Genomic DNA, 26,501 nt, shown 5'->3' with positions numbered 1-26,501 from the left:
CAAAAGGTCTCATCTCGAAAGTAATTGTTATACTATAAATAGTATTATATCAATTAAAGTATATTTATTTTAGCATTAAGTCATTACTTTTAAAAGTATCAAATAATTTTACACATAAAGAGATGAAAGTAGCTTCATCCAGATACATCAACTTTGGCACATTGGTATACCTAAAAAAGGTCATATATATATATATATATATATATATATATATATATATGCATACGTGTGCCTTACACCACTCTCATTCTTCGTCTATATCTCCAATCTCTCAATAATCCAAATAAACCTCTTTACATGGATTGGTCAGAGCTTCAAGAAGAAAGAGAGAATTTAAAATTAATAGAAAAATATCAGTGCTTCAAATGTATCTTGCCAATAGATGGAGATCATGCGTCGCACAGCGGACTCATCGACGCTAAGCTTTTTAAACAACTTTGTGATGGGATCTACATAGACAATGGAAACAAGGCAAGTGTAATATCATTTTTACGTTTATTTTAGAGTATAATATAATTGATATTAGAAGGATTCATAAACAAAAATATTAAACACATGTTTTAAACTGATTTTGAAATGTCTAAAATTACTTTTGACGTACTCTTGAATTGTCATTAAATTTGTCTATCTACCTTTCTTCTCTACACTTAATAATAATCTTATCTTCTATGTATCTACTTCTTTGAAAGTTTAAAATGTGATTTATCATACTATTACCAAAAAAAATGTTATGTAATGTTTAAAATTAATATTTATAAAAACACTCTCAAACATACATGCCCTAATATTATTCAAATTTGTTTACATAGAAATTAAGTTAAAACACAAATTTATTTTTACATTGTAATTTAATTTATTTTTAATCTTATACCGAGATTTGAATAGATATTCAAAATTGTTAAAGCTGAGTATGATTTGTTTGTATGCAGATGTATTGGTTTGATGAGAAGGCAAAGGGTAATGCGTTCTTTATACCTCCGAGAGGCCTCAAAATATCTTTCGATCGTCAGAAGTTGATCAGATGGAAAGATTCGGAGTTTAATGGGTATACTTATTTTTTAACCATATCGTTTTAGTCTCTACATTTTGAAATATTATTTTTAAATATAACAAAATGTCACAATTTCCATTATCATGCATGGTCAATTTGCTATATATTTGTAAGTTTCTTTAACTTAGTTTGAGGGGTAGTTTAATTTGGTTGATTTTAGGTAAATAAATAAATTGATCTTTGTTATCTATATACAATTTTACCATAAATTTAGAAAATACATGTTTATATATTATAGGACTAAATTAAATTTAAGATTTATTATTGAAAATAATGAATTAAAATTAAACAAAATTTAAACTATAAAGATAAAATTGGAATTTTCTTTTTCCTTTTCTTGTGTGTTGTAAACAGATTGAAAGTATATAACAAGATGAAAAAAAAATTAAAATAAAATATAAAAGAAGCGATAGATTAGGTCTGAATTTGAATGAAATGAATCTTAATTATTTATTTTGTAATCAAAATTAAAAGGGTTGTTTGAGTGTAATTTTGAAAATTAAATAGATTAAATTACAAAATTTTGATCTTTAATCAGACGAAGGTTAGAATTATTCGGTCTTCAATATATAATTAAAATTTATTGTTCTCCATGATTTATAACATATTCTATTTACAATACAATATTCATAGGATTCTCTCAAATTATATAGATTAAATTAAGTGAAATGCATAAAGTAGTTTTTTTTCATCGTAGTTACTATTTCTAAAGTTGTTGATTTGTTGTTGATGAATCCTTCGACAGTAAGAAAACTGAATTGGCTGCATTTAGTGAAATAACTTTTCTAGAAGCACGTGGAAAGATCAAGCAACATATGCTATCATCTACCCTTACATATGACGTATTGTTTGAACTTTTGTGCAAGCCTTATGCCACTGGATATCATGTACCTACTAACTTTGAAATCACCTACCCAAAAGCAATAACAGTTGTGATCAAGGAAAACCTCGAATCTAGACCACCCAATGAATGGTTTACGATCAAAGTTGGGGAAATCAAGGTCGACGATAAACATGATTGTGACAGTGATAAGGAGTACGAGTTTAGCATGAATATCCACAGCGAGGATCGGAAGTCGGAATTGGTTTTTAAAGGCGTTCAAATTCGACCAAAACAACCAAGTTATGGAACCTCTAGTTTTAAAATATGAAGTTGATCTTCATCTATCTCACTCGAACTACTTTGCTTGTAGTTTGATTTAAATAAACGAGAGAGTTACACTACTCACTAGTTTGTTTGTTTTCGAGTATAAACAACAATAACTAAAAGATGGAAGATATATATTTTGCTTAATATACTTTATTTATTTATATATATATATAACAAATATAGAGCAAGAGTTAAGAAAGAATTCTAGAATCTCTCAAAACACACAATATTGTTATTATATTTGATCATATACTCAATAATGAAATAGTGGAAACTAGTAAACTAATAATTATTCATGATTTGGTCTATATGTTAACAAAGAGGGTATATGTACTAATCTATCAAGGAAAGTGTAATGAGCATACAGAAAGAGGTGACAATTAGAGTTAATGTGACACCTAATTGGTTGAAGAAATTGTCTTTCAAGGATTTTTAGGGAGTTTATTTGACAATATTTCTAATTATATATTTGTCTATACGAGATTTTTCGAAGAAACATGTTTCGTAGAGTTGAACTTGTGTTTATAAAGATTGATTTCATGTGATGCATGGTTCGATATCTTGTACTTGATTACTATTGAGTGCATACATGTGTGTTTCTCTTTCTTTTTTTCATATAATTAATTTGTAACGACCCTACATTTTCTAACTAAGTTGAAGTCATTAATTTTGACAAAAAGACCTTAATTGACACCAAATATATTAAAATTCATTTGAAATCATATGATCAAATAAAACAACTTAAGTTTGGACCTTGTTTAAAATAATCAAAAACTCTCAAAGTAATGCTTACAAATCATCAGTTCGTGACTTCAGTTAAACCACAAAATTTTCTAAACAGTCTCAAGTACTAAAACGAAAATCAAGCGGAAGCAAATTAAAATATTCCCTAAGGCAATCACGCTTCCTTCATGTCCCTCGCCGGTCTGCCTCCCTTGTTACCTTTGCCTGAAAAAGTTAAACATAAAATGGTGAGTATAAACATAATCAGTAAGAGACCCACTACTGATCCCGTTAAGGAAAAAAAAATAAACTATTAACTTCCTGTGGAGAACCCTGTGACTAATCTCGTTAGATACACATAATCAGTCTAACGTCACGAGGGATGCATAAATCAGTCTAGTGCTCCCGAAGGATGCACATATCAGTCTAGTGCTTCCAAATGATGCACAAAAGGGTGATGATCCCGTAGGACACCTGCAAGGTAACTACCCAATAGGAAACTTATAATTTTCCCCTCAGTCCATTTTAAACATCTTAGCAGTCAACCATAATACAGTCAAATTATCTCTTGGCTTAATACTCTAACAGTCAACTTATTGCTTTTTAGCCCAAGTCAGTCAGTAACATATTAACACATCAGTCAAATAAACTAAGTAATCATAATATCCCCTCGGTTAACTAGCACATGGCCATACTTGGTATAATTTACACCCAGTCCACACGACAGCCAACAAGTTCACATCCACATATTATAATAGGCAACATCCACAGTTTGCAGTCATTTCACACCCATATATATATATAGTTCCGATCAAAACACAACATACATTCAATCTCAAGTCTACTTCAAATTATATATATATCCTAACTGTCATCCATTCTCAGTTTAGAGATAACATACCGTCAACATATTCTAATTTATAGATGAGTCCAGTAGTAGAAAATCTTTTACCTTAACCTTAAGTAAGCTCCTTAACCGCACTAGAATTCACGAAAACAAACCCAACGTTATCGAATTGAGTTCAAACCAAAACCAATATTTGTTGTGAACCCAAAGAAAATCAAGCGCTACCCTCAATACCTAAGATCGAACAACAGATCAACCACTAATACAACCATAATACTTGAACAAAGTTTCAAAACAACTACAACCCAACTTCAATTTCCATCAATAAACTTCAACCATTCACAGTAAAAGTAGAGGCAGTAGGGATCGAACGTAAAGACAAAAATTGTGTTGCACTGATCGAGGCGAAACGGTTTACACTTCGCGGTTGAGAGGTGGAGAGTCGCGCGACGGCGGCGCTTTGTAGAACGGAGGCAGAACGAAACAGAGGGTGTGGACGGCTCGGTCTGACGAAAAGGAACGCGCGGAGGAGAGCGGCGAACAGTTGTCGCGACAGCCGGTGGCCGGACGTCGCGAACGAAGACCAAGCCGTGCGAATAAGGCCGCGACGCGAACTGGCCCTTCGACTTCAACCTCGGCAAGACGACGGCGATTCGGAATAGGCGGCTGACATGAGGTTGGGGGCGGTGGTCGCAGAACCGAACGGAGATGGGGAGGGGCGGTGGGCTGAAGTAGAGTAGAAAAGAAGAAAAGAGAAACGGAAGAAGAAGGACAGAGGGGGGTGTGCGCGCGGGAGGAAGAAGAAGAAAAGAAATTTTAATTTCTTTTTTTTAATAATAACAATTAATAGTTAATAATAATAATATTATTAATATATTATTATTATTATTACCTTTTCCTCCCTCACTTCTTTTCTTTTCCATTAATTAAATTTCTTTTTCAAGCCAAAATCAATAAAATAACACCCAACAAAATTTAAAAGTCCTAAAAGTAAAACAATCTGATTAAAATCAATTAATTTAGAGTTCGAGCTGTTACATAAGTAGTCTAATGGGATAGAAATTAAAATTGTAGATTTCTCATTAGATTAAATTAAAAAGGAAATGTTTTCTGTAACAAAAATTACTTTTAATACTATAAAATTAGTTGAATTATTTGAATTAATTAATAAATATTAGTATAAAATATAAGAAGTGAAGATTTTAATGAAAAATGAAATTTAGAAGCGTAAATCTTAACATCTAAAAACCAAACTAAAACAAAATTAAATTTGGAAGTTGGTAATCCTTCAGCGAATTTAAGTACTATAATATTTGTAATATATTAAAACTTAAGGAATAAATAGAAATCAAACCTAGAAATTTGAGTTAAAAATATTTTTTTTCTCCTAATATCAATTAGATTTTACTTAAGTAAATTAAAAATAATAAGTAAAATGAATCATAGAAAATGAAAAAAGAAAAACGAGGTGAGTTATTATTACTTATCTGTGAGGCATCTTGTGAGATACGTATCTAAGTTAAGTGGTTAAACTTGGTTAAGTATGAAAAGTAGGTGTTTTAAGTGAAAGGTTTTTGACAAAAATTGACATCAGGCGATGAAGCAAGGCTATGCAATAAGAAGTTGGTAATTAGTTATGAGACAAGACTTTTGAAGGTTAAGTGTTAGTATGCGATTAAGGTTCTTCGCAAGTTGAAAAACTAGGTGAGAAGGGAGTAAGAAAATTTTCCGAAAATTTACTAAATTTACTTAATGGGCCACGTGTTCAAGTCTAAACTAAGCATAGTTAAGTTAAACATGAAGTTCACACATACACCACTAAGAGTAGAAGCTGGTGGTGAATTTTTCGGACTTAGTTGTGTGTGTGGTTATGTATGTGTATGTCTAAATCTAGTTTTATTCGGTGAGTCATTGGTCATAATCATTGCATGCGAAATGCTCACCCTGTCTCTCTAAATTGCGTAATTACTAAGTCCTTTTTAAGTACAATAGGTTTCCTGGGTAATCCAAGGTGAAATACAAAGAATTGATATCAAAGCTTAGTTCTAAGGTTTAATCTTCATTCAGGTGGTATAGAATCACTATCTATACAATATAAAGTGTAAGTTTAAATTGTATCTACTATCTATACTAGAGATTCTGTAAATGGGGAATAAGAAATCACGCGAGATAATTGTGAACTAACTTGTATTAAGAAAGAGTGAAGAAAGGTCTCCGCGTTACTAGGCGATTAAGCCATGTAGCAGCCTTGATGCCATAAAGCTCAGTAACGCCACACTTGCTCACCTCTCGGGATGCAAATGACTAAGTTGGGTTAAACAAGATCTATCTAAAAGGATTTACTTACAAGACTTACAGAACTTCTCTTTCAAGGGTGACAACCTTTCGGCGTCAAATACCCACACTTATTCTCCTTTCGGGACACAAATGATGGAAGTTATTTTGCCAAAGTGGAGTTTGTCCAAACTCTTCCTTGCGCGCAAATAACTAAATAAATACATTTTGTTATCGTCTCCAAGCAAATCAGTTATTGTCTTGCTTCTCTATTTTCTTTTTCTTTTTTCTCCACTCTCTTTTTCCCCACAAATAACTAAATAAATAAAATTTCACACACTTTAATAAGATATATTTGCTCTGACTAATAAAAACACCGAGAGATTTTAGAACTTTAGTGCTTAATAACCAAATAAGTTTTTTTCTATAACTAATTATTGTTTTAGTATATTTTAAAGAGACATCTTTACGTTCAAATTTGGTGAGATTTTGTATTTTAACTTTAATTTGGTTTTTATTTTGGATGTTGAAAAGTTTTTTTTAGTAAAAAATAGATTTTGAATTACTTTTTAAGTTTTAAGGGTATTTATGAAAGTTAGATTTTTTAAACAAAATCAACACCATTCATTTTTTCTTTCTCTTTTTATCGTTCATGTTATCGTCACTTTTACTCTTCCTCTTCACGGTCTTTTCCGTCACTCCTTCAATCTTCATCGTTCTTGGTTTCTCCTTTTCGCTACGTATCTTCTCCTCGTCTTCTTCTCCCTCTTCCCTACCATTGGTAGGTCCTATATTCTTTTTTAAAGCTCTAATATTCTTTCCTATATTTTGGTGTATGAAATTGGTAAGGGACTTTAATCATCATCTTTTTTCTTTCTTCTTCTGTGAATCGATCATCATCTATCTGAAACTAAGGCTACAATTTGTTCTTCCTCATCTCTTTTATTTGATTTTTTATTTGTTACTCATCTCTTTTACCGAAAGAGGCTTTGCATAGCTTTGTTTTATTTATTTATGTTTGGTTCTTTTTTTTATATAAATTTGTACCAGATTTTTATATCAGTGATATGATGTACTTATATTATATGTATTAGTTGCTAATACACTTACTACGTATTTTTCATTTTTCCAAAATTGTTGCAGTTCATTGTAGTTATGGTTAAGCTTGCAGTAATATTGTTTTTTATGTGGTCTCAATGGATGAGCGACAATGTTAAGTGGATTAAAAAACAATTGTGTTTTGGTTGATGGAGTGATATCATCATTTGATTCTTTTTTTGTGTGAACTTGATACGTACCGAAATTCAAGTTGAATCATTGTATAAAACTTTCAGTTTTGTTGCCTATAGATAGTAATGATGCTCATCATGTTCTTAAGATTGTTGAAGATAAAGATGCGACTTAGTTCTTGACATTAATTAAAGATCAATCTACGCAATGTCCTTTAGTTGCTGATTTTATATATACAGTTTTGGATGTTTAATCGATTCTTCAGATTCTTCTTCCGTAGTTGAGACTAATTTGGGAGGTGAATTAACAATTTTTAAAGATGTTGATATTACCTCTATTAAGAATGAGTTGACTTTTAAGGAGAAGGATTTGTTTTGTACGTAGTAAAGAAATTTTGTTGAAGTCATTTTATATGTATTAGTTTTGTATTGGGATGTAATGAAGATGGTTGTCTTTGTTTTGTTAGAGCGTCACGTTATATGTATTAGTTTTGTATATTAATGTTGTAATGTACTTATATTATATGTATTAATTGGTTGATATACTTACTACATTATTTTTCATTTTCTCAAATTTTATGCAATTCATTTTAGTATTATTAGGTATATGAATGATATAACTTGGTGTATCAAACATATAATATGTATCAATGTTTACTAGTGAAGTAAGTATATCAACAGAGAACCTCAAATGTATCAAGTGTATTTTAATCAATCTGAGTATATCAGTAAACATAGAAAGTGTACCAATACATCAAGGGTATCAAACATATAAATTGTATCAAGTGTATTAAATTTTTCGAGTGTACTAGTGAAATATAAAATGTTTATCAGTAGTGTATTTATTAAACTCATCATGTGTATGAACAAAATACAACAAGTGTATGAACAAATCATAACAAATGTATCGACAATGCAACAAACATATTATGCTTAGTGCATCAATGTATTTAATTGATCGAGTGTATTTGCAAAGTTTAACAAATGTATCAACAAGATATCAAGTGTATCAAACCAATTATGTGTATCAAGTGTTGTTTAATTCGTAAAGTGTATCAACAAGTGTATCGAAAACACATCTGTGTATCAACAACATATCAAATAATGCATGAAAATGTTTATAATTCTAGATGGTAGGTTTGTAATTTTGTATTTTCTAAACGTGGGTTACGCTTGAATTTTGCCATTTTTACGGATAAAGAAAAGTGTAAAAAGTAATTATGCTATACTTGGGTTTGGGAGAACTTAGAAAGAATACAATATTGTATGTTATTATCATAGAAAGCTGTAGAGAATTTCAATTTTGAGTGCAATCTAATTAAAGAGTGAAATGTAGAATGTGGCGTTACGGCAGCCATAAGTTCTTTTGAGAGTTTGCCAATGGAGTTGTTCTCCCTCTGCATTAGCCATTTCTAATTTTCTACTAAATTTATTGTCTACCTTACCCTCCATCTTATTCCAAACAACCTCATTAATGGATTCCTGTGGCTGTCGCGTTTTACTTCATCAAATCAGGTTATGAACCTTCTCCTTCTGAATCACCCAATGTTCGCCCCTAGAACCCTTAGATCCTTTGCTCGGATGCCCACTTTTTCCTCTCTTTCTTCCAAATGGGAAGGTGGAGTTTCAATGGTGCAAGGAGCTTCCAGAGGAATTGGCCTCGAATTTGTCGGTTTCTCTCTCTCTCTCTCTCTCTCTCTCTCTCTTACTCCAAGCATTCACTTTTGAATTTGGTAATGGTATATTGTAGATGTTAGTTAGTTTCTCTGAAAGTGGTGTGAATTATTGACCTCCAAATTGCTCTCTCGTTACTTACTTTAGCTGTTGCTTAACAAATTAAAATTGGGTTTAAACTCATCTTGGTGTAGGTTAAACATCTGCTGGAGAAGAATGAAAAAGGACATGTTGTTGCTACATGTCGAAATCCTGGACAAGCTACAGGGCTTCTTGAGCTGAAAAACAAGTTTGATGAACGCCTTTGCATTCTACAGTTGGATGTGACCAACGAAACCACCATTAAGGTTTCACTCTGTTTCTTAAACATGGTTTTACTTTTATCTTTCACAGTAGATCACATTGGTTTGGTTGGCTTGGTTGCTTACCTTTTTATTGAAGATAGAAGTTTTGGTTGAAGTTATATCAAATTCTATACTTGTTTAATCTTCTAATGATTTAAGCTAGTTTTTGGTTTTGGTGCATCTGGGATTTTACAGATTGATAGAAGCAGGTTTTTTCTGAACCCCAAGTAAAAGTAGAATACTCTCACAAGTTTTAAGCGTTGAATTAGGTTGTGAAATCTACTTTATAATGAAGAAATTTTTTCTTTTTACTGTGCATTTTGTATACGATTTTTATTATTTGTTTGTCAATGTTACAATGTATTTCAGGCATCTGCAAAGTCTATAGAAGAAAGATATGGGTCGTTGAATTTGCTAATTAATGCGTCTGGCATTCTTTCAATTCCTAATGTAATCCAACCAGGTATTTCTTCATAGAATTAATAATTCCATGGTTATTTGAACAGCATTACGCTTAGTTCGTTACGGTCCCATCATATTAATGCCATTGGTTCCTTATGCAACATTGTAGTCGTCTTTTTCTTGGTGAATTATAGATTTTACTTCTTTTCCTCCAACCTAGACCTAAAATTGAGATATACTTCTGATTTACGTAATAGAATTGACAATTGACTCCATGTTTTTCCTTTATTGGTTCATGTAACTTAGTAGCCGTGATCTAAGCTATTGGTCATGTTCTGGTTCCAATGCAGAAACTACCCTGTATAAAGTGGAGAAATCTTCTTTGCTTCATGCTTACGAGGTTAATGCTGTTGGTCCTATTCTAGTGATCAAGGTGAAACTCACTCAAGCCTTTTCTGATTGTTTACAATATTAGTTTTCACTTTTCAGTAAGAAATTTAGGCTCATTCCACTCGAATCTTAGACTTTGCAATTGTTTCCACATTTCTTCAAAAACTTGTCTTTATTTCCATTCAGTTGAAACTACTTCCCTAAACATGCTCTTGCAGCTGAAATAATTTCGGGATAGTTATTGGCTTTTATTCTATCCATCACTCTATTTCTATTTAGGAAAGGAATGTATAATTCTTCTTTCAACCAGTTACTGACTCTGTATAGTCTGAAGGGTTGCACAAAATAAACCACCAATTGAACGTTTCTTTGTCTCGAGTTCAAGTATAAGCATATTGTTTAGTTAGTACTGACTGCTGTGTGCTATGATTTATTTGAGCAGCACTTGTGGCCTTTTCTGAAGGCAGGGGGAGGTTCTGGAACAGAAAGAGAAGTTGCTGTCGTTGCCAATCTAAGCGCTCGGGTGGGATCAATTGGAGATAACCGTCTTGGGGGTTGGCATTCTTACCGAGCTTCAAAGACAGCACTTAACCAATGTATAGTGTCTTCCTTCTTGTCTTTACATTAACCTGCCCATTACATGGTTCATTAATATGGACAACCTAAAGGGGAAAGAAACGGAAATAGTTTTTTTTCTGATTATGCTTTTATCTTTTAACTTGAATTCAGATCTCTTGTTTTTTGCATATCTTTTCTGCATGATAATATGCTTTCACGTTCTTCAATCAAACGAAAAAAAGTTCATTTTCAATACACACACATACACGTTCATTGCAGAAATTCAAAAATCCAACCTACAAAGATCGTTTAAACTATGAAAAATTGAATTGAAGAACTGCAGTTTCCGCTTACCAGTTATTCATATTAGATGTTTTATGAATTTGTTAATTATTTGTATGCATAAATTACAGTACAGAGGAGCTAAATGTTACACTTTATGACATCATCTAAAATATCTTTCGTTTTTGCTTGCAAAGTGACAAAAAACGTGTCAGTAGAATTTGCAAGGAAGAAAGATCCAATTGTATGCATATTGTTGCATCCAGGCACAGTGGACACCGATCTGTCTAGGCCATTTCAGAGAAATGTTCCTGAAGGCAAACTTTTTACAAAAGAGTTTTCAGTCCAAAAGCTCATGACAATCATCAACAATGCAAAGAGCCAAGACAACGGCAAGTTTTTTGCTTGGGATGGTCAGGAAATTCCCTGGTAGCATGAACTTCAGTTTAGTCAACTTTTTATACATAAAATTATAGATACCTCTCATTTTAGGTGAGCACGGCTGTTTCAACACGAGAGGATCAAACATGGGGGTATTCTGCTTTGATTTAGTGATTATTTTATATGTAATAAATACAAAGAGACTCAAATGTTCAAAAACCATGGAGAAAGCAAGAACCACTTGAGTGAAGAAACAGTGTGAAGTTATATTTTCATTCTTTGTTCTTTGTAGTTATTGAGGAAATTACAATATATAGTAAAAAAAATCTTGGAAGTGTTTTCAGTATCGAGGCTCTTACTAACTTGATAGAATCCTTATGTGCCTACCTTCCTTCCTCAGTATCATGCATCTTGTGATTACTTAATAATCTAGTTACATTGTCAAATATGTATTTCAAATTTGGCTGATGCCCACTTGATTGATCTGTACACATCAGTGCCAGGTTTATTGCTGCTTTAGCCTGATTCACCATGCTCTCTCTTTGTAGCTTTATATCTTCGTTGATCACTGCTTGCAAATTGTTGGGAAGTTGCATTTTTATGTATCCAACAAAATCAGATTCGCCTTGCTTGATCTCATCCCGCAGCTGCGGATTCACTATCATTTCAAACAAGAGCACGCCGAATTTGTAGATATCTGATACATCAACTGCCATGTTAATTTTCTCATGCTAAAGTTCATGAAAACTTATTCAGAGAAATATCTATTGACACATTGAAATTATTGAACAGCTTATGTTGTTTTTCATTAAAGAACCACAAAAAATTAAATAAATAAATAAATAAGTGTTGAATTTGCCAATTATTTGATCGTGGTATTTAAAATGATGGGTGAAGTTTCTTTCAGATCGACTTACTTTTTGAGCTGCTATTTCGATGGCCCAATTTGAACCTTGAAATCAATGGCACTAGCTTTCTAGTCAACAAAAGGCTGTTTGTCCTAAGATCATAATCAACACCAGGCCATTCCTCTTGCAAATAAAGCATGCCTTCCAACACTCCTTTGGCTACTTTCAGCCTATGTTTCCACGGTGGAGGCGACCTCGACAACCACATATCAACGCTCTCACCCTCCGACCACTCTATAACGATGGCTCTCATTCGTCGGTTACCACACCAGCCAAGTAGTTTCACCAAGTTCTTGTGGGATAATTGGGTTAAGATCTTGCATTCATCAATAAACTCTTTCCTACTTTCCCTTGCAATCTCATTCCCGTAGATTTCAATCCTAACTTCAGTCCCATCTCTTAGAACTCCACTGTAAATATCAACTCCCTTGCACTTCACAATCAAATTCTTCTTCAAAAATCCTCCGGTCGCAGCCCTGAGCATTGCCGGTGTGAACTTGTGCTTCCTCCTTAACATCCTTGGCAAGAAATCAGGCCTATGGAAACAAAGCCACCACAAGAACCACACTACTACAATCACAAGAATGGGAAACACAAACAACAAGATCACAGCCTTCATTTGATACTTCCTATGATCTGGGAGAAGACCAGAACTTATAAAACTCGACGAATTAAACCTTTTAAAGAACAACTCTAAATCAGACATCTTACTCTCAGTGAACTTATTGTTAGACAAATTTAGAACAGTTAGATTAGTAATGTCAGAGAAGATACGAAATGGGACTTCTCCATCGAGTTCGTTTCGACTGAGATCAAGAACCTCAATCTGTTTACATTCCAAAACATCAACAGGGAAACTCCCTTTCAAAGAATTGTTAGACAAATCGATGGAATGGATACTCAAAGGGCAGTACTTCCAGAAGAAGTGAAACGACAGATACAAAGGAGCAATCTTCGGGCGGCTGCGAAGATCGATTTTCGGAAACGATTCGACACAATTGGGGTTGCGGGATTCATTGCAAAGATGGCTAGCAACAATGGAGGACTTGAAAATTTCAATTAGATCCATTGGAGAAGCAGAGCAATAACGAAGAGAAGGGTTTAAATGACAGTTTTTGGAAATTGTAGAGTTGAAATCTAACGGGGGATGTAAGGTGTTGAGATCTTCAATGACGGATGCAGAGAAAATGACAGAAGAACAAGTTGTCATTGTTAAGAGAAAGAAGACGATGAAATTTTCAGACATGGCCGCCATTACTGATGATTATGAGATATTAAGATTGAGTTTTTGGGAAATCTGTGAAAATAAATGAAATTTTTAGGAATGTTTTCTTAACTGTTTTCTCCCTAAAAAATTTGACAGTTAGTGATGAAGTAGAAAGTGGAAGCCGCCATTTTCGGAGGCTATGGCGGTTGTGTTGGAGAAAAATTGATTACAGTTAAAAAAGAAAAACTTTCTTAAGATTTTTTCTCTTTTTTTGGAATCTTTGTATAGATATCATACTTACAATGAAATGGCCTTTAGAAGTTACGAAATCATCTGTCTTACTTTTATGTTATGTTCTGGATGTCAAGAAAATTTTATTACCCATTGTTAAAAGAGAACTTTTTTCTCAAGAAACAGAGCAACCCTTATTATTTTCTGATTGTAAATTTCATAAAAAAATTCTAACAAAGCAGCTGTTTAGAGTAATAAAATTGGAAGAAAATGGAAAGGGGTTTCATTTAATCAAATGGACAAGTTTTACAAACAACAGTTAATGAATCATAAACATGAGGTTAGCATCTGATCGAAACTAAACTCTATAACTCTAAACTAAATGGTTAAAAATTAAAAACAAAAACTCTTAAAAAACTTGGATTAGCTACAACAACAATTAGCAAAACAAAATGATGAACAAGCTACTCTGCTTCTACATCTGATCAACGTTGAACTTTTTTGGTTTTTTGCTAGCTGCTGTTGTGAAGGATCTTATTGATGGAATTGAAAATGGATGGATGGGACTGAATTTCAGGGAAATCTGCAAGATTTTGGATGAACCCTTTTGGAACCAAACATTTTTCTTCTGAGTATAACTTCTCTTGAATCATTGTGGATTCAAGAATCTCAAGGTTCTCTGTTTCTTGTCCTTCTTGCTCTGTTTCTTGCTTGAGTTGCAAAATAGCAACTTGTGCTTGCAAGAATTTCACATATTTGAAAGCAGAATTCAGCATTTCAGCAGTATTCATCTTACTCCCACCCGGAACCAGCTCTCCGAGCTCCTGCGTCTTCACCGTAATCTTTCTCCGCCGTTCCCGGGCAGCAATCGTCTGGGCTGATAAGTTATTATGACTCGACGGCGCCGGCGACGGTTGGCTCTTCAAACAATCATTCCTCATTTCAGCATTGTCCATTCTAGAATCCCAAGGACCCGAAAAAACCTCCGCCAACGGAGGAGGAGGAGGAGGAGGAGAAGGAAAGAACCCTGCTCCTGCTCCTGATCCTCCACCACCTACATTACCATCACCAACACCACCGCCACAACAAAAACTGTGTTCGAACACAGCCCTCTGACGTTTGGGGCAATGAAATTCAAATTCATCAAAAGGGAAGAATTGGGAGGAGACGGGAAGGAATTCATCGACGGAGGGAGCAGAGAAACAGGGATAGGTATCGGAAAAGAGAAAGGGAAGGGCATCATCGAATAACAGAGTATCAGCAGTGGGGTAAAAAAGAGAATCGTCGACGTAATCGAAGGCAGCGGGGTGGTTGAGAAGCTGAGGGGGAGGGACATAAGAAAGATCAGGGGAGAATTCAGGGGAGAAATAGTGGAAATGGTGATAGTATGGAGAAGGGTCAGGAGAGTAGAAATTGGAGTAGTAAGTGAGAGCAGCCATTGGAGAGGAAGAGAGGAAGAAAGGGAGAAGAAGAAACAGAGAGAATGGGAAGAATGAAGTAGGAGAGAGTTGGAGAGTTGGAGAGTTGGAGAGTTGGAGAGTGAGTGTGTGTTTTGAGATTATATGAAGAGAGAGAGAGAGATTAATGAGGAATCAGTTATGGAGAGAAGAGGAATTAGTAGGCTAATTAATCTCCGTGAAACCCCCAACTTCTAAACCCACGATTCTCTCTCTAATTTATCTCTCTTCATTTTTTGTGTTTTGTTAGTTAATTTGTACCATTAGGGTTTTTTCTTTTTTTTTTAAGACCAACAAAAACAGTTACTTTTTGGTGGCAATCGCAATAGAGAGAACATATATGTGTGATTAATTATTTGCTTTTGGCGGCTACTAAACCCTAAGAATATATATGGATTTTTACTATGTAATTTCTAAACTTAACAAGAAAAATAAAATAGCTATTTATTCAAACTTTATTATATAGCTGTAATGTATTTTTTAAAGGAAAAAAAATGCAAGTAATTTAGTTTAATTTTTGTTTGTATTTAAATTTGAAAGGTACTTTCTTTTTCTTTTCTTTTTTAAATTGTGAATTATCTTTGTATACTATTAATTTGAGTGTGTATTTTTAGTATAAATGAGTTTTTAAAAAAAAGTTAATGAAGTATTAATTCCATCTTTTCTATTACATTTTAGTACTATAAATAGCTTTTCTTTTTCCTTCCTTTCACTCTTGTTTTCTCCACAAATCCACATTTACTTGCTCACTACGCAAATTATTTTTACATTATATATAATAAAAAAAATTGCTAAACTTTACAAATTAAATTATATTCAAATATTGTAAATATGCCTATTTTGATCTGTGAAGATTTACAAATTAAGTGTTAATTTTTCTTGTCCAAAAAGAATTTTCATGATTTTAATGAAAAAGATAGATATAAGATTTTTTTTGTCCTTAAAATTTGTTTATATTGGAAAAATTCATCATATTTTATGGAACAAAATTTAGCAGTTTTTTATTTTTTATTTAGTTTGTAAAAAGTTGAGCAGTTAATTAGTCAAAAGTTTTGGAGTCAAAATGGTGTAAAAGAAAAAACAGTGAAATGTTTAGAGAATATTGTAAACAATTTTCAAAACTAAACTAAAAGTTTTTGTGTCAAAAGATAAATGGGCAGAAAACATGCCCAAATTTAATATTAAAAATGTTAATTGACATAGCCTTTTTATTCTCTTTAAAGGTCGATATCTTATTTCTGTAATTGTTTAATTGTTGTATTTAAAATAAAAAAGAATAAATATTTATCATATGTAAAAATCTCACATTGTACTTAAAAATAATAATAAATCTCACTTTATTTATAAAGTTAGTTACATCCGTAATTAAAGTTCAAATTATAGTTGGAAATAGAATTTGGCTATACTATAAATTTAGTCCAAATAGTTTTGAATCCATTTTTTACCTAATTAAGTTAGTCGATTTATAAAACAAACATAAAAATGTGAATCCAAAATAGCATTTAAACATGAAAAGAATGTATACGATATCCAAATAAACTAATTCGTATTAAATAGAACATATGTCAATTTTTTTACAGTCATTTTTAGAAACCTTCCTAATGTAATTTGCTTTCAAGCTAATCATTGCTTTAGCTAATTAAGTTAGTCAATTTAAAATAACATATTTTGATTTAATTTAGTTATAATGGAACCATAAGAAAATATTTTCTTGTAGACATAACTAGATTAAAGTAACAAAAAGTAAAAGCTAAATGACAAGTTTAAATTAGATTTTTCACATTCTCAGGAATTCTAATGCACTCTAAACTCAGACTTTCTAACATTGATCTCCTGAATATGTTGAACGGTGAAGAGGGTCAGAAAGATTGATTTGATTACTTTTTCAAGCTAAGGGTTGGATCCAAAGATATTCAAGTTTATAGTTTAAACTAACTTTTGTGAAAACAATGGATCTTCAACAAAAATGGATGATGTCAAACTTATTTCTATCACTATCAGCATGTTTGAACAAATGAAATCAAAACCACATTTCTACCAGCATGCTTGAACAAGTAGATTCAAAGCTCAAACAATCCTTCTAGGACGTGGTTCGACTTACCAGGTTTGATCATACATCCCAACCCCATTCTCTCAATTTTGTGCATTGGATCGATGGGTTGCTACTGTGTGTTACAATATCTGACAGCAACAAACATCGTGAGGAAGCCATGAGCTTAAGAAAACTCGAATTCATTTACTTCTAATAATGGGGAGATTAACAAAACCAAAGTTCAGACTCCATCGTTTTCTACAGCATCAGAGCCCTTTGGCAATTAGGTCCTATATCTCAACTCCCCATTGTCCAAAAGGTTCTTCTCATGTTGCTCTTGCCAAGCCTGTCTTGTTAGGACAGTTTGCACAGTGTAAAATTCGAACAAGATGTCACTCGGGTTCCCTCATTTGCTTAAGAGCTTTTGAGTGAGTATTCACATATACAGCTTGATTTGCTGCCTTTCCTTTCCAATACCAGATGATCCCTTTCTTCTTCAATTTTACCAAGCTTTCACTAAACAAGAGATTCCATGAAGGACTTCATGTTTTCAATGTCCTCTTTTGATTCTGGATGTCTTGGTGGTTTGAAGGCCTTCCATAGTCCAAGAGGATGCCGACTCGGACTCTCCGTTCTGTTATCTCCCGCAAATTTTCCAAACATCTTCCCACATTGTGGATAAGGCTTAACAAAAAGGTTGTAGAACCTGAGCCTGCTAGGCTTGATAATTTCCCTCAAACCAACCTGAGAACCAAGCCAGCCTTTTGAGTCCAAATATTCGATCACATTGTAGCGCGGAACAATCTGTTTTTCGAAATTGATTCCTAGATATTCTGGAACATCAATCAAGCTGTCAACACCAAATTTCATCTTATGAATCAAGAAGTCAATTTTCTTTTCAATGTTCTCTATTTCGTAAGTGACCAACCTCGGCTCTTTCCATAGCAATTTAAATGCTCTTGTACGAATCAGCCCATGTTTACATAAACAATCAACTCTCTGTTTCACTTCAAATGCAGCTCTAAAAGAACCCTCTCTAAAGATTCTCTCCTTGATTGAGTTCCTGCATTTCAGATTTCTAAGCAACTCGACACATCTTGAAATTTCTCCTAATTCTGTGGCTAAAGTTCTCGGTTCCCTAACAATTTCTCTAGCAATCACGTTTTGATCAAACCCCAAACCGTTGAACTCACAAATCAAACTCCTCAATCTGCCCTCAACCCTAAACCCTAAAACTCTGGGAATCGAGCAAATGACCCGATCAATTTCATCCCTTCGAATTCCAATTCCCATCAGAAATTCAATCGTTCGCAAAATTTCTTCCTCGTTTGTGAACACTATTTCAGGGTAATCCTCTAAAACCCTAATCACGGCAGCATCACTAATCCCAAAACGTTTCAATAAATCAACAGCTCTACGAAAAAGACTCGGGTCAAGGTCAAACCGTTGAGATAATACCAGCATACTCCGAATCATAGATACAGTAACATTGGGTAAATCAATTAGAGACAAACTTACCTTCCATTTCTTGAGAAACACCAAGTCCAGAACTGCGGGACAGTCGAAGACGATGGAAACGAGATCCTTCGGGGAAATTTTGAAGGAAAGAAGAAGGGGTAGAGAAGGTTCAATGTCATGCAAATTGGAATTGGTGAAGAAGCGATGATTCTGTGAAAGGAAATCGCGGATTTGGGATTGTGTGAAGCCGATCTTGAGAAGGAGATTAGATTGATTCAGGGAAATCTGGGGATGATCGGAGGAAGTGGGCACCAGTTTAGCTGAAACATGGTGGATTTCCTGAAACGAAGAGGAAAGAATTGAAGTGGAAACCACTCGCCGGAGAAATGCGGTACTTCCGATTAAGATTCTTCCTGCCATTGAAATAGCTTTTCCAATAGCTCGTTAACAGCAGGGATTTATCGAAACATGGAGTGGGTATTCAGTCTCTAAAATCATAATTATGCTATTACTGATGCCTAAATCGAAAGGAAAAAAGAAAAACATTCGAAAGGATACATGGCTTTTTAGTCTTTTATGAATTTGTGTGCTATATGTCTAATTATTTTATTCAAAATATTTAGGTGATTAAGCAAGTAATTACCTAATTAAAACATGTGGTGTGATTACCATGCGATTAATAATGGATTACACCGAGGTAGATGTAAGGATTAAAATTGTAACTTTTTCAAAACATAGAATTAAATCATATTTTAATAATTGGTTACAATCAATTAAATCCAAAGAAAAAAATGTTTTGATTGGAGCAATAAGAAAGATACCCAATCCTTTTCCAACCGTCATAACTTCCAATATACAGAGAAAACTTTGTGTGTGTATGCGAAGCAGATAAGGCTGCTTCCACTCTGCTCTTCCATTTCTCTCCAAATGCCAATAAACTCAACTTTCACTTTCAATTCTAATTTCAACTTCCAATTCAAATTCATTAATCATCGCTCTTTCCCTTTCTCTCATTCTCTAAACAATTTCTCCATTTCCTCTTCCCCTTCCCGATTCCTTCGGTTCTGCACTACCAGACTATCTTCCGCCGTTTCTCATGCTCCCCCCTCCCCGCCCCCAGGTACTCGTTTTTTTTCTTGAGTTTAGAAAGTGAAACCCCACCCTTTTGTTCCTTTTCGGATTTTGAGGCTAATGTTTTGGGCTTCCATAATTAAAGTGAAGCATCTTATGGAGAGGATGGATCTTGTTGGAATAGTCTGTGATGAACATTGTATCCCTGGAAAATACTATTGCCTCTTCTGTCCCAAGGTTATCTGCTTCTCTTGTTTCTACATTTTGTGGTTTGAATTAATGCATGAAAATCCAAACCCATCTTTTCATTTCAATTGTCTTTTTCTTTTTTGTTAGATTATAGATCATAGACAAGCTCCTTTTTTCAATTTTTTTTTTTATGTTCAACACTAAAAATGCATTTTTAAAATTTTGAGATAAAAATAAAACAAAGTTAGCCTAATTTATATATTTCCAGAAGCTTTTAAGTGATTAAAAGTTTAGAAGTTTTATCTATTTCACTTATCAACTTTAAAAAATTTATATTGTGTTCTTAACTTCAAGTTTTTTGTGTCTAGAATTTTTCTTCATTCTACTGGTAACTTCATAAGTTTAGGAGTTATCTCTCCATATGCATGATCTAGCCCGTATGCCAAGTAAGTACTAAATTGTTAAATGCTAATGACATGACATGGACTCATTGGATATATAGGACCTAAGGAAAGTTGTAGGACTAAATAGAAACACAATTTTAAAAGATAAAGACTTGTTGAAACCTCTTATAGGAGCCAAAATAAACATAACTGTTGAAGATAGGAGACCAAACTTGTAATACAACTTTCTTTTATTATTATCTCTATAATTAGATATGTTCACGGTTGACAGTGCAAGGGTGGTCGTTTAATGGAGAGGAGCTTATCTCTTCATGTGATTCCAACTGGGTAAGTAAATTACCATACTTGTTATTATTTTTTCATTTTCTTCATTTCTTATGGAGATTGATTGGAGAGTAAATTGTTGTTAATTACATCCTGTCATAATTTGGAACATAGAGATTTTGCAATGTGGAGGTGTTTCCAGTTTGAGTGTGGTTGGGCAGGGCAGGTAACGTTATGAAAACAATAATGTGTATTTGTAATATTTCTCTTCAATCTCATATCTTGTAATTAAACGTTGAGAATTTTGCTCAGCAAAATGATTGTATGGTTTAGATATTTGCAGATGGCAAATTGGCATTTAATGGATTCGGCAAAATTACGAAAATGGTTGGACGGAGTTCCAAGGAAAGTTTGGTTTTGGAGCCTCTTTGTGATGAGGTACTTCAAATTTCTTTGCATTTCGATGAATAGGTCGTGTTCTTGCTTAACACTTTTACGATTCTTGGATAAGAACTCTAGAAGTTTAGTCCCTTATTCACTTTCACATTTCTTTGTCAGTTTCAGTTTCGAATATCTTTTGTAAATATTCTATAGATGTTCTTCCGCATGGTTAGATCTCCTCAGGTGATGTTTTCGGGAGCTGAGTTTTTTTTTATATGTCCATGTATTCTTTCATTTTCTCTCTTGAGTGAAAGTTGTTGCTTTCATAAAAAAAAAAATGAACAAGCCATACTCTTACACTAATATGTCGTACCGATTCAATCTTTTGACACAAACATAAGTACTTATTGGTTCAAACAAGAAATTGAGTTAGCTCTTGATTTTGGTTGCTATTGAATTAAAAAATACTTCGAACGTAATTCAAGAGTGTTTTGATCTTTCTTTTTCAGCTAATCTCTTATTTCAGCATGAGAATGATATCCCAAGAAACCTTAGAACGGAATGTTGTTATGCAATTAGCTGGTCGTCAGGTACTTGAAATAATGATTTTGTGTACATGCCTTATAATTGAAATTTTAAACTTGGTTTCTTGTAAATACTATGCTGCCTAATTTCTTTATAAATATTGACTTGATATTCTTCCATCTACATGTGGTGGTATTTTCAATGAATCATTTCGGGAGAGACAATTTTTGTTCAAAGTATGTTGCATTCTTCTGTTTATATAATTAGGTGTTTGGTTGTTTTAAAACCTAAAATTTGCATTATATTTCTCTCCTCAATGAAGAGAGGATCTTAGCTCTAAATTGTGGATGGATATCCTAATTACCTCAAGGGCGAATGGTTTCTCTATTAAGGCTCATCATTATAGAATAGGCATTCAATTGGTGTTTAAATTAATGATGATTATTTTCTCTTTTTCCTTTGTATGTTGAACTTCTAACAAGTTTAAAGGCCAATTGCAGGTTACTATTGCATTTACTTATCGACAAAATGGACAGCTTGTTGGTTGCAAGTACCGAACCATGGACAAGAGATTTTGGCAGGTACGTAGTCCTTTTGCAACCATAGCAAATATAGCAATTAGGTCCAATGTTAACGCATTTTTAAATATAAGATAAAGCAAAAGAATTTGCAAAATTTACATTTAGATCAAACTCTTAAAGTCTATCAATGGTAGATCATATCGCATCGCTTATAGAAATATTAGAGACTAGACTATCACCAATAGATTTTACTATGTTTGTAATTCTTTTAAAATGTTACTATAAACTTAATTATTAGTCCTAAAAAGTGCTGTCGGGAACATATTGAACATATCTCTTATACAAAGAATCTAATATGTATATGATGTCAACATTCAGGAGAAGGGTACAGCAAAGTTCCTGTATGGGATTGATGACATTAATGATGCAGATGAACTCATCATTGTAATCCACGTTTTATACCTAATCTTTTAAGGTTCTATTTGATATGTTAATAGCTTTTGGCATCCATTTTCCGTAATATTCTGTATATACTGTTGAAGGTTGAAGGTGAAATGGATAAACTTTCAGTTGAAGAAGCTGGTTTCCTGAATTGTATTAGTGTTCCTGGTGGTGCCCCAAACAAGGTTTCAACTGATACAGTTCCACCAATTGAAAAGGTTATATTCTATACAAATACTTCTATCATGTCAGTCTTATGTGCTTTACATTCTTCTTAACTGCCTCAGTTATGCTTCTAGTTATCCATTTTCCTCTTTCCTTTGAAACAAAACTTTTAGTTGATATTTGAAAAGTTAGCCAAGGGTTGTCACTACAGCAACATCATATAAGAAATGCTCTATACCCTTTTCAACAGAAACCAACTAAGAACAAGAAACAATCTACGCCCTGTTTGATAACCATTTTGTTCTTTTTTTTTAGGTTTAAAAAATTAAAGTCTATAAACATTTTTTCATTTTTAAATTATTGTTTTGTCATCTACTCTGAAAGATGTATTAAAAAACCAAGTCGAAATTTGAAAACTAAAAAAACGAACTTATAATTTTTAAATAATTTTGACCAAAAATAACATAACTTTTGTATTTAATAAAAAACGATTCGCATCATTCTAAAACATTCAAAGAAAATAGGCTTAATTTTAAAAAACCAAAAAGAAAATTACCAGACGGGAACCGAATAAATTATTAATAAACATTCAAATTAGAGATTTTATTACATAACACATATAATCGATAGATAATTTATTGATAATTTCAAAAACTTTTGGTTTTTGAAAATTGTACTTTTGAAGAATTTGTTTAACTACACATTTAATTGGTTTCTTGATCAAATTCTACGGTGAAAAACCACATTTTGGATTGGATTTTTGGAAACCTCCATAAAAGTTAGATAATAATTTTTTAAAAAAAACAATAGTTAGAACTTGGAAGTGTTATGCTTCAAAACAAAATAGTTATCACATGGATAAGACTAAAGAAGTATTTCTAACCTTTAGTTTTTGTGATTATATATATAGTTTACAATTTCATCATTGTTGTTTTTTAATTTATATTGTTTGACATCTACAAACTTTTCAATTAGTGTACTTCAACATAATCTCTATGCATTGCATGGATGAATTCAGGATACTGCATACCAATATTTGTGGAGCTGCAAAGACTACTTAGATAAGGTATAACATTGTGCCTGAAATTAGTAAAAGGATAACAAAGTGGTTTTTATAGGAATACATTGTTAGATAATCATTTTGCTTAACCTACAAGGTTTCCCGCGTTATCTTGGCCACTGATAGCGATGTACCAGGGCAAGCTTTGGCAGAAGAGCTAGCACGTCGTCTTGGAAAAAATAGGTCTCAACTCATGTGTGAATTGGTTTGATAATCTTATAAATTAAGATCAAACTTTTATATATTTGACAAAATGAACATAGCTCAACTGACATTAAACTGAAACTATCAAGTTCAAGATTAAATGTTTGACTATTCTCTTCACATGGATAAAATAACATGACTTTGTTTTATGAATTAACAGATGTTGGCGAGTATCTTGGCCATATAAAGATGGCTTCAACCGTTTTAAGGATGCCAATGAGGTTACCTTCCTCCTTTCAATAATTATTCATAAAAATTTTGCACCTCTAAAAGTTGCTCGTGAATTGTATATAATAGGAATGAATCACGTCGATGATTTTTTTTTTTTTTTTTATAATAAGAGGTGGGGATTCGAACCATAGATCACTTTGAACATTAACACATACTTTATGCTAGTTGAATTAGTTCACTTTAATAAAAAATTTAGCATCGTGTGAATTCTTGTTATTATAATCTTTACTCCCTTATTCTTTCATTAATACAATGTTAATTCCAAGCTCTTTTGCCATCAAGAGCTAAACTCAACAGACGTAGGTATGTGTTTGAGAATCAAGAGATCTTAGGTTCAAATTCTCACCATGTTTGTACTTACAAAAACTTTAAACAAAAATTCTAAATTTCTTTCTTTCATATAATCCTTTTTCTTCGTTTCACTTTTTTTTTTTATCTTATACACTATTAAATGTGATATTTTAAAAATATATAACAAAATAAATCAAAATATTTATAAAACATAGCAAAATTTTATTAATAAAAATTTATCAATATGTATAATCGATAGAATTTGACATTTTATTATATTTTAAAAATATTTTCAAATGTTATTTACACAAATTTTCCACATTAAATTATATTTATATACATACATATATATATATACAGGTTCTAGTGCACTTGGGACCAGATGCTTTGAAGAAAGCAATTGAAGATGCCAAGTTTTACCAACTCTCAAGTTCAAATCAAATACAAAAAGGTCTGTATTTAAATATTTTAATAATTCTTCCCAATATATTCATTGGATGGCATATATTTAACCTTCATTTGAAAACAAATCCCTTAACTTTTCCATGGGTATTTTTTTTTAAAGAAAAGTTGTTTTAAATATAATTATAGGTTGAATATAATCTATATAAACTTAGATAGATATCTATTAGTGTCTATTCTAAATTTGTTGTAATCAATTACGTGTAGTTATATTTATCAATAAGTTAGTTATAATCAGTTTTATTTTTTAATTTGAAAACATCCATATTTTATATTGTATTTTAATGTGAGTAGCGTTTTTTTTTATGTTTCTACCTTCTTATTTGAAAAACATATCTATGCCATTGCATTATTCATTGCAATGACATATATATATACACACACGTTTCTAGATTCGTTTTGCTTTCCATTTTACTTCATGGTCCCTTTTATTTTTATTATTTATTTTGATGACCTTTTCGTCATTTGACTTTGCAGAAGAGGACCTTTTCCAAGAGCATCGAGTGGAGTAATCCATAATAGTTAGGTTTTTAGTAGTTGCACTAGAGAGATATTGTGTGTTAATTCTTTGATAGGTAAGAAGCCTTGGATTAAATATTAAGGAAAAAAGACATACTTTTAAAGTTTGATTTGGTTGAAACTTTCAACTTTTTCCTCGAAGGAATTTCTTTTACAATTCATCATTTTTATAAATTGTCAAGAATAATTTTGCTTCTTTTGAAATAAATATAAATATTTTTTTAAAAAAAATGGAAGACTAACTTTTTTTCTTTAAAGAAAAAATTTAGTCTATTTAACCATATGGAGACTATATACATAGTACATGTATGACATCATGAAATGTAGTCTGGCTAAATTGATTAATAATCTAGATAGATTAGATCATTTATGTTCACGGAGAGATTCATTTCAAAGTAACTTGCATTTTACGAAAAGACTATACGATAAAGGATGCTAGTGGAAAAAGGCGATGCGGTGAATGACTAGGTGTTTTGAGCTTACTTCACTAAGAAGTAAAGACGTAGCCATGTGTCAATAGGTCGACAATTGACTTGACCTTGCCGCCCAATTCAAATCTAGTATAAGGATTTGGCAGACACATGTGGCATGCTGAACTATTTTTTTTAAAGAATGCTAGTAGAAGTCATCATTTCTACATTGGAAAATGTCTCTGGAGAGGCCTATAAATAGAAGAAGTGCAACTATTTTTTAAACTACTTTTATCCCACGCGGAACTAAGGAAAAATTTAGAAACTTTTTAAGTTTTCCAAAATATTTCAAGAGGCTTGAATCCGACAAAGAATTACAAGGTGGTCATTGGCTTAGGAGTTGAGCGAAGGAACTAATTAATTGTTTATTGTGAGTGTTTCTTCCAATAAAATGTTTTCAAAATGAAAAGGATTTCTAAATCGCATTTGAATTCATGAATGTATGTCTATTGAGATAATGAATTATAAGATTTTACCTTATGCTTTCCAATTGTTAAAATGCATATGACTTATATATGAGTCAAATTTATTATAAATTAAAATGATGCATTATGAGAATGCATGAAACTTGATAAAATTTTAAATAATGAACTATGAGCATCATTGTACCTTCTGCGATGCAATGTCTCGCACTTGCTCTGTGTTCTGGTATAGGGTGTCTTATCTTTGTTGTGTGATTTAAGATAAGATGATTTATTCTTAACG

The 26,501-nt window shown here is 32.5% G+C and overlaps 6 protein-coding genes across 11 annotated transcripts; 3 read left to right on the top strand and 3 right to left on the bottom strand.

Moving 5' to 3' along the window:
- Positions 1 to 220: 220 nt before the first annotated feature.
- LOC101213252 (lectin) lies at positions 221 to 2,349 on the top strand. Its single transcript, XM_004135509.3, has 3 exons — positions 221 to 471; positions 930 to 1,045; positions 1,797 to 2,349. The coding sequence occupies exons 1-3, from the start codon at positions 298 to 300 to the stop codon at positions 2,200 to 2,202; spliced, it is 696 nt and encodes a 231-aa protein (XP_004135557.1). The 5' UTR covers positions 221 to 297; the 3' UTR covers positions 2,203 to 2,349.
- Positions 2,350 to 8,543: 6,194 nt separating this feature from the next.
- LOC101220494 (C-factor) lies at positions 8,544 to 11,651 on the top strand. Of its 2 annotated transcripts, none has more exons than XM_031880372.1 (6): positions 8,544 to 8,942; positions 9,143 to 9,295; positions 9,662 to 9,755; positions 10,045 to 10,127; positions 10,527 to 10,680; positions 11,191 to 11,651. In XM_031880372.1, the coding sequence occupies exons 1-6, from the start codon at positions 8,793 to 8,795 to the stop codon at positions 11,355 to 11,357; spliced, it is 801 nt and encodes a 266-aa protein (XP_031736232.1). In that variant the 5' UTR covers positions 8,544 to 8,792; the 3' UTR covers positions 11,358 to 11,651. The 2 variants fall into 2 exon arrangements, with proteins under 2 accessions (XP_031736232.1, XP_004135748.2); XM_004135700.3 differs by having other exon boundaries at positions 8,549 to 8,942; positions 11,122 to 11,651.
- Positions 11,652 to 11,794: 143 nt separating this feature from the next.
- On the bottom strand, positions 11,795 to 13,468 carry LOC101220263 (LRR receptor kinase SERK2). The gene has a single exon (XM_031880371.1). It carries the CDS (start codon positions 13,466 to 13,468, stop codon positions 12,209 to 12,211), a length of 1,260 nt encoding a protein of 419 aa, XP_031736231.1. The 3' UTR covers positions 11,795 to 12,208.
- A 443-nt stretch (positions 13,469 to 13,911) lies between these two features.
- On the bottom strand, positions 13,912 to 15,543 carry LOC101220022 (transcription factor bHLH52). The gene has a single exon (XM_004135698.3). The coding sequence runs from the start codon at positions 15,088 to 15,090 to the stop codon at positions 14,164 to 14,166; it is 927 nt and encodes a 308-aa protein (XP_004135746.1). The 5' UTR covers positions 15,091 to 15,543; the 3' UTR covers positions 13,912 to 14,163.
- Positions 15,544 to 16,906: 1,363 nt separating this feature from the next.
- Positions 16,907 to 18,777, bottom strand: LOC101219782 (transcription termination factor MTERF15, mitochondrial). Its single transcript, XM_031880274.1, has 2 exons — positions 18,659 to 18,777; positions 16,907 to 18,554 (listed from the first exon to the last, which is right to left on the bottom strand). The coding sequence occupies exons 1-2, from the start codon at positions 18,775 to 18,777 to the stop codon at positions 17,657 to 17,659; spliced, it is 1,017 nt and encodes a 338-aa protein (XP_031736134.1). The 3' UTR covers positions 16,907 to 17,656.
- A 603-nt stretch (positions 18,778 to 19,380) lies between these two features.
- Positions 19,381 to 25,487, top strand: LOC101219541 (primase homolog protein). Of its 5 annotated transcripts, XM_011660945.2 has the most exons (14): positions 19,401 to 19,718; positions 19,815 to 19,906; positions 20,534 to 20,589; positions 20,701 to 20,752; positions 20,860 to 20,964; positions 21,417 to 21,497; positions 21,933 to 22,013; positions 22,332 to 22,397; positions 22,496 to 22,612; positions 23,578 to 23,625; positions 23,717 to 23,802; positions 23,984 to 24,044; positions 24,706 to 24,796; positions 25,285 to 25,487. In XM_011660945.2, the coding sequence occupies exons 1-14, from the start codon at positions 19,526 to 19,528 to the stop codon at positions 25,317 to 25,319; spliced, it is 1,164 nt and encodes a 387-aa protein (XP_011659247.1). In that variant the 5' UTR covers positions 19,401 to 19,525; the 3' UTR covers positions 25,320 to 25,487. The 5 variants fall into 5 exon arrangements, with proteins under 5 accessions (XP_031736132.1, XP_031736130.1, XP_031736131.1 ...); XM_031880270.1 differs by lacking the exon at positions 20,701 to 20,752 and having other exon boundaries at positions 19,394 to 19,718; positions 20,515 to 20,589; XM_031880271.1 differs by lacking the exon at positions 21,417 to 21,497 and having other exon boundaries at positions 19,396 to 19,718.
- Positions 25,488 to 26,501: the final 1,014 nt, after the last annotated feature.

Source organism: Cucumis sativus, chromosome 1 (genome assembly GCF_000004075.3).
Source record: "Cucumis sativus cultivar 9930 chromosome 1, Cucumber_9930_V3, whole genome shotgun sequence".
NCBI classification, from domain to species: Eukaryota; Viridiplantae; Streptophyta; class Magnoliopsida; order Cucurbitales; family Cucurbitaceae; genus Cucumis; species Cucumis sativus.
The sequence above is the reverse complement of the archived record's forward strand: the minus strand, read 5'-3'. Positions and strand labels throughout refer to the sequence as shown.